Below are 7,921 nucleotides of genomic sequence, written 5' to 3'. Positions count from 1 at the left end.
TTTTCCAGTATAAATATTTAATGAATCACTTTTTGTGCTTCTTATTTATTTATTTTTTTTAGAAAAATACACAACTTTAACATTTTTGTTCATGCTAAAATATTATTCACAAGGCTGTTTTGCTTTTTGCTCATATATTTACAGCCATACGTTAGCTCATTTCAAACCTATATCCCTTTAATTTCTGATAATCCTGTAGGAGACTTTTCATTCATTTCTAAAAGTCATTTCTCATTCCCAGAATGGTTGCATAGCTTTTGTCATGGAGTAAAATACTGCAGATGTCAAACCAGCACCAAAAACCATTAAAAAAAATTGCAGGCAACCTGAAGAACAACCGAACGTTGAGCCTCAGAAAGCAAGGAGGCACAAAAAACAAACTCAAAACCAAAAACTACTGGAACCAAAAACACACACTCTTCCATATTCACACACATACAAATCACTCACATACACAATCATATAAAGTTATTTTTCTTATTGCTTGTTATTGCTTTTTAGGTAATATTAGTTCTGACAGCAAATTCTCATTGTATGCTTGCAGGGATGGATCATTGTAAAACCCAGATGGTAAACTGAATCAAATCCTTTAGGAAAACAATTGCTTTCACTATTTTGAATGATCGGAAGAATTAAGTTACCCTAATTTCTTTCTGAAAAGAGTTTGCATGTCAAATGAAACAAGTAGTTCTTAGCATTTTTTTGTGCACAGATAATACCCTAAACTTTAACAGTCGTACAACATCTGTTACATCATCTGTGACAAGCATTTGATTACCATCCACCATTCTGACTCATTTCTTAGTTTGTATAAGCGAACATTGTGTATTTGTATTTATATTTGAATTGTCTACAATACTAATTATTTGCCTATTAGTAATGCGATTGGAAGGCGATGTTATGACCATGACAATGCCACCAAGATTGTCACAGATTTTGTATTTTTAATCTGCATGTGAATAAAGTGTGTCTGTGCATGTGTGTTTCCATGGGGAGGTGACCTTTAAGGTCTGACTCAATGACACATGACCAGACGTCCACCTGTCTGATAAACTCAACTCTTCTTGGCAGAAACTAGCAGGTGACTCTCATAAAACACACACATGTCCACACTTCCCACTGTAAGAGGAAGAGAGATAGAGGGAGCGGCTGAGAGAAAATGAGAGCAGTCTGGTATTTGTAGTTCAACAATGCATGTAAACACTTAAAAAATATGAAATGATTGATGGAGGGGATTAGAGGAAATATGGAAAAATATTCTTCTTATATACCAGGGGTTTTCAAACTTTTTGACTTCCAAATAATTATTCCCATAGCAAAGGAGGCCATTCCTTAAATATAAAAGCAGCTTCATTCTACTGGGAAAATAAAAATATATTTAAATGAGTTTAAAATATTATCTGGAAAAAGATTTTATTATGATACTCTGTTTACTTTTTCTGCATATCAGTTTTGTTAGATGTAGAGAAACAAAGATTAAAATAATTAAAAACAATAAAATTAAACTTTGTAATAAATCTCTGGATTTTCAGCCAGAATGAAACAATAATAATGTCATGTCTATGGACCTCCTAGCACTCTCTTGTGGACCTTTGGGAGGTCTCTGGACCCCAGTTTGAAAACCTCTGTTATACTTATAGAGTATAGTTGAAAAGAAACCTGTGTATGGAAATAGAGAGGTGTGTGTGTGCGGGGGGGGGGGGGGGGGGGGCACTTTCAAAAGCTGTGTTCTCCAAATATGACTTTGCATAGATTCTCCAAACCAAACTGGAGTGAAACCAAGTGACAGATTCACCAAAATAATTTAACACTTAAAAAAACATAACATCAAAACTTTCAAAGGCTGAAAACAAAAAACCCTCAATCAATATTTCAAAATAATGTTGTGATTTTTTGGTAAGAAGTATTTTACCTCTTTCTCCACTTAAATTCAAAGGTCAGTCATCTCTTCTATATGCACAGTTTTTAGTTTTGTCAGGTGTTTTTCCCCTTCATCCTCCATTTCTCTCATCTCGCCCTTCGCTCCCTCTGAAACCGCACATAGGAAGTCTCCATTTAGGTTTGAGGTCATCTGGGCATCATGACCTCTGAACTCACCGGTAAGGTCCGTTTGGGCGAGTAAGGGTGCGCTCACTGTGAGAGTAGTGTAGTCTTGTTGGGTGGTTGTCATGGTTGTGTTAAGTGAGGTGGGGGAGCTGTGGGTGGGGTCAGGACTGTAACCCAGGTGGTAAAAGTATCCACCAGGATTCTCCATAGGTTCCTTCTTCACAGCAGACTGTGTGTGTACACGAACCAGGCTGTAGAGTGCTGTGCTGGGCTCAAGAGAGGTCAGCTGCAGCCTGTCCTGCTCCTCCACCTGGTTGTGGCACAGAGAGGTGGGAGCAGGAGAACTGCCATCAACAATGCCTAACATACAGTATGACAGAAAGAGGAATGAGAAATGACAGAATATGAGAGAGAGGACAAAGCTTTCAAACTTTTTGGTGGTATACAGGGATATACAGTTTATATTAAATTACTATTTGGTTTATGAGTCTCAAAAAAAGGGGGAAATTAAAAAAAATGTGACTAACGATGCAAGGATGGATTAAATTAATCAAAAGTGACAGTAAAGGCTTTTATAATGTTACAAATGATTTATATTTCAAATAACACATCTCTGCTAATCAAAGAATCCTGAAAGAATGATTTCCTGAACAGCTGTGATTTCAACTGTGATAATAATAAGAAATGTTTTTTGAGCAGCAAATCATTATATTAGAATGATATCTGAAGGATCATGTGACACTGAAGACTGGAGTAATGATGCTGAAAATCCAGCTTTGCCATTACATTAATGAATCACATTTTCAAATGTATATATTTTTTATATATAAAGAGTTATTTTAACTTATATTATAATTCCACAATATTACAGTTTTGCTGTATTTTTGATCAAATCAATGCAGCCTTGGTAAGCATAAAAGACTTCTTTCAAAAAGTTTCTTTGACACTCATAACAAACACAACACATGTGGTTTTCTCATCTTGCTCAAAGGATTGATGTAATCTTGTGAGTGATGTTTTATGAGACTCACTCACCTGATGAGGGTGAAGAAGATGATGAGAGTTGCAAGGAAGGAAGTACCACCTTGTTGCTGAGCAGCGAGGTCCCATTGCCTTCAGAAACCAAGTTGTAACCTACAAGCTGCAAGCCGTCAGATGGAGTCACATTGAATGCCGAGCTAATAGACGTGGTCTGGTCCTGGACCGACACATCCTGCCTCACATTCTCTGCTTTCACCTCTATGTCTGTCCCATTCACAGTGCAGTGAAACGAGGTGTATGCAAGTGCAGGGTCTGCCGTTACCGGTTTATCCTCTCCTGCACCATCCATCTCCAGATCTGCTGCTGATCTGCAAGACAGGGACTGGAGTCCCAAGTTCATGCCACTGAAGAGGACGTGTCCTGTGGAGGAGAGAAATGAAGGGGTGCCGTTGTGGAAAACAGAGGTGGGAGTGTTGACTGAGACTCCGTTAAAGATGACAGATGCTGCCGAGACAGAGTTCCTGCTGTCTGCAACCTGCTGGACGATGACCCCGGCCTCCAGAGCTCCAGAGCAGAGAGACACAACTGCATTACGCACGGTCCCATCACTGCAGGTTGACATCGGACACGGGGACAGAGACTCCTGACCTTTACTGCTCTCATCCTCCGTACTGTGATTTCCATCTGACTCACTGAGAGAACGTGAAAGACAGAGAGATCAGAAACACTGAGTGTCTTCCTTTTTGTCGCCATCATACATTTTTGCTCATTATGACAGCTTTATGTTCTATATAGTTATTTAATCTTCTTAGCTACTTCAGTAATTTAGTAAATCTTGTTAAAATCTTAGATTTCTATTTTATTTTATATTTTAACACTTGTTAATATTACATTGTACAATTTCCTAATACACACAACTGAAATAATAAGATATGACAAATGGAAAATGTTTTGGTAATGCAAAATTGGCGCTAACAATGGCAAGGTCATGGGTTCGATTCCCAGGGAAAGCAAGAAATGTGAATGTGCACCTTGAAAGCAATAAAAGTCTCTTAGAAGAAAAGCAACTGCTAAATGCATAAATGTAAATTGAACAATAAAACATGCTGAGACAGTAGGCTACACCAAATCATAAAAGCCTGAGGAAAAAAACAACAACAACAACAACAAAAAACATAGGCCTACTGTATTTGCAGCACTGGAAAATGAAAATATAAATGAAAGCAATTTGTTTATCTGTGGTCACTATGAAAATACAAAATAGAGATACTTGGACAATTGATCAAACTCATTTAGTATTTCTAAACTGTATGAAAAAGATCAAATCCAGGTGTCCATATACACTTCTATCCATTCTTTTAAACAGAACAGTCTAAATGTCTATTAAAATAACTTGCCAAAAGATTGTTTTTATTTTTATTGCATAATGGAATTAGTACTTTTTGACACTGATGTTGATGGTTTTGGGAATACTATATGCTGAACATTCTTACCAATGAAGTACTCTGGAAGAAAGAGGTAGAATATTGAATTATTACTTTTCACTCCTCTGCATAACTGTACATGAGCGCGGACTGACGCAGCTGCAAGATGTAAACGGGAGCGCGCACAGACAAATGGAGAGATGAGTATCCACTTCACGCCGCGGGACCCCCTAGATTACAGCTTTCACGTGTCAGCGGTAATCCTGTCTATATTGCATAGACTCTTTTTACGCACGCACGCACGCACGCACACCATTTGGCGCAATGAGTCCTATGGCGACACAACCCCGCGAACACAGCATGACTTCACAAATGGTCAGCTTTATTTCAACAAGTGCCCCTCGCCAAACGGGGATGGGCCGCCATTGACGAAAGGGTAAATTTAGCTGATATTTTAAAGTACAATACAGCGCGATTCATCCACTGACAATATTCCACAGTTCCTTCAGCTGTTCAAACATAACTTCGTTTAGAAGAGAGAGAAGGGCGCGTTTAGTGAATGACTGCAGCAGCTGTGTCTCCGACAGGACTTCCAAAACTGTCGTATGTTCGTTTTCACAGCCAGCCAAAAGATTTCGGCATTTTTTTTATTTTTTTTTTATTTTTTAGCGATAACGTCATTACGTTACGGGAGATTAAACTGTCTGTCTGTAGCCCACATGAGTTTTGGCAGTTGGTTCGCGTATTTAAACGCGCCTCGAGTTTCAGTGAAACATTTCAGTGTTGTTAAATTATTATCCCATTATAATTACTATGACATAGCTCTGGGATTTAAATTAAAAAAAGTCATTTATTTATTTATTAAACACTGATAATCTATTGAACATTATAAAATGTAATAATGTTTGTTAATTATATTAATAATAAAATGCTACTGATTTAATCTTTGTTAGAGCGGTTCCTGGCTGAAACTCTGAATGGGGGGTCCTGAGTCTAAAAGTTAAAAACGCCAAACATGGCCTATTAATATTACCACATTTGCCACACCTCCACATTTGGCATTACAGAAAACCACATGATGTCCTCTATAAAAACAAATGCATGCATGTTCTGAGTAATATTAGCAAAAACACATTGTCAAAGATTAATTGTTAGGATAAGAATTGAAACTTTTTGGGGAATGTTATGGAGTGCAGGCACAGCTGTAGCCTAAATTTAAAATTGCCTCATTCATATATAAAATATGTGATAAAATATATAATGGATGACAAAGACATTCCTGATCAAGATGCGTCAAGCATCGTGCGACATCAGATTTCTGTGAATGGAAAAAAATGCATGTGTTGGAGGAAGGTCACTTCCACCAGGTGCGCTGGAGCTTTGTTCACAAAGAGAAAAACATTAAAGTTAATCCTGTTTTACCAGTGCATGTGTGTGTGTTAAAATAGAGTGCTGAAGAGGAGGTTTTCCTATCCCTTCTGGCTAAAAAGAAAAGTAAATAGTTCGGAGTGATTTATGTGGTGGGGCGAACCTTACGCGTCAATGGATCCTGAGTAGCTATACTCACTCAAAAATAAACACACACATACACGAGGTGGTGACTCACGCGATACATTTTACGCACACGTTCGAATGCCCTTTAGAAGCTGCCTTTTAAAATTTCGATCAAAGCATGTTTTTTTTCTCTATAATTTAAGATAATTAAGAATAAAGGAAAGATGAGTCTAATTGTAAAAAGAATGGTAACAGCTCACACGCTGTGACAATACACAAGCAGAAACATTTTTTAGAAGCAATAATAAAATGCTAAGATCACTCAGAAAACTTTTCCTGAACTACTCTATCTCAGTCTTGTCAATAAACAAATTAAATCTCCTGACAAAGGTCTTAAGTTCATTCATTCATTGGAAAAAGTTTGTGTTTGTGGCGTTCTAGTTTTTCTCACCTTTTGGACTGCGCCTCTGACGGGTTTCTGTCTCTCTGCCTTCTGTTTTTGAACCAGTTGCTGACCTGTGTGAGGGACAGTCCTGTGATCCTGGCCAGATTCCTCTTCTCGGCTGGGGACGGGTACCGGTTCTGCTTATAGAGTTCCTTTAGAGCATTCCTGGAGCGCTCTTTGAAGCAGTACACCGTCTCCTCTCCATCCCAGATGGTCCGGGGCAGGGGAAACTTCCGTCGCAGGCGATATTTATCCACTGCGCCCAGCGGTCTACCGCGGGCCTTCTCCGCCTCCGTGTACCGGGCTTTGTACCATAAGTCCTGCAGGGCAGAGTGGCACGAAGGGCTGAAGCTGTGGCTCTCCAAGATGCTGTAAAGCTCCTGGTAGCGCGCCTGATGGAAGGCCACCAGCGCCTGAGCGCGGAGGATACTCTCGTTACCGCGCAGTAAGTCGCTCTGCGGTAGAGACCACAGAAACCGGGCGAGTCGATCCACGTTGCCCCCCTGCTGAAGAGCCTCGCAAACACACGCAACCTGCTCCGGTGAAAAAGCCAAAGAGGTCGCAGCTTCCGCGGGTGAAGTGTGCGCAGACAAAGAGTCCATAGTGGGCATCTTGCGCTCCGGTGGAGAGGTCTGCCCGACGAGCATCCCGGTGGCCACCGGAGTGTCCAGAGTCAGGAGTTTGACGTGCCCCCGACTATCTGTGGAGCTCTCGAGAGGCTCCGTGTATTTCACATTTTCCTCTTTGATCTCGCCTGTTACTGTCACTTCACTGGAGGAAACAGACATTGTTTTTATTCTTCACCTATAGATTCCTTTAGTCCGTCACCCCGCCTCGTTTCTGCCCAAAGCCGATCAGGTTACCCGTGCGCCATGCGAGTGATATCGGGTGTCTTTGTAAGTGGATATCTTTCCCCTTTCGCTCCAGCAGCGTGACTTCTCAGCCCGATAGCTTGAGGGGGAAACGCATGATTGGCTACACAAAATTTCGAAAGGGGCGGGGCGAACGCAGCTTCGAGGCGAACACACTGAAATTAAGCTGTCACTCATCTGTGACGCGCTCCAGCAGCTCACCTGCGCTATTGGCGAGATCTCATTCGAGGCTTTTGTGTGCTGCTGTGTTTACTTTGAGCTTAACAGACTCAGACTGTTCATACAACAAACACTTCAAACGACACAGACATTTACAAAACGACAAGCCTTCGTTTCTTCGTTAATCTTGGTTTGAAAGGTTCTTGGTCTAACTTTATAAAAACTTAGTTTCGAAAATTATTGTTAGGGTAGCCTATATAATACAACCACATGTGTGTTTGTGAGTGTTTATATATATTTATATGTTCATTCTGGCTGAACACACACACCCACACACACAAATTTATATATATATATATATATATATATATATATATATATATATATATATATATATATATATATATATATATATATATAATGTATATATTAATGAATTGCAAAGGTAAAGTATCTATCTATCTATCTATCTATCTATCTATCTATCTATCTATCTATCT

General features: G+C 39.6%; 1 protein-coding gene across 2 annotated transcripts; it reads right to left on the bottom strand.

Moving 5' to 3' along the window:
* On the bottom strand, positions 1 to 7,178 carry LOC132156952 (homeobox protein SIX4-like). 2 transcript variants are annotated; one of them, XR_009437511.1, is made up of 4 exons: positions 6,397 to 7,178; positions 3,082 to 3,719; positions 455 to 2,406; positions 1 to 418 (listed from the first exon to the last, which is right to left on the bottom strand). XR_009437511.1 is itself a non-coding variant. In XM_059566036.1 (3 exons), exons 1-3 carry the CDS (start codon positions 7,176 to 7,178, stop codon positions 1,931 to 1,933), a joined length of 1,896 nt encoding a protein of 631 aa, XP_059422019.1. In that variant the 3' UTR covers positions 1 to 1,930. The 2 variants fall into 2 exon arrangements, 1 of the variants encoding a protein (XP_059422019.1); XM_059566036.1 differs by having other exon boundaries at positions 1 to 2,406.
* Positions 7,179 to 7,921: the final 743 nt, after the last annotated feature.

The sequence above is a fragment of the Carassius carassius genome, chromosome 14 (assembly GCF_963082965.1).
Source record: "Carassius carassius chromosome 14, fCarCar2.1, whole genome shotgun sequence".
Taxonomy (NCBI): domain Eukaryota; kingdom Metazoa; phylum Chordata; class Actinopteri; order Cypriniformes; family Cyprinidae; genus Carassius; species Carassius carassius.
Note: the sequence above shows the minus strand (reverse complement) of the source record. Positions and strands in the feature narration are given on the sequence as shown.

Bases quoted from the DNA above. Each gene is read 5' to 3' on its own strand.
- LOC132156952 (XM_059566036.1), bottom strand. From the start codon at position 7,178: ATGTCTGTTTCCTCCAGTGAAGTGACAGTAACAGGCGAGATCAAAGAG. The intron at 3,720-6,396 runs GTGAGAAAAACT...ACGTTCTCTCAG, and splicing joins TCAGAGGCGCAGTCCAAAAG to TGAGTCAGATGGAAATCACA. The intron at 2,407-3,081 runs GTGAGTGAGTCT...ACTGTATGTTAG, and splicing joins ATCTTCTTCACCCTCATCAG to GCATTGTTGATGGCAGTTCT.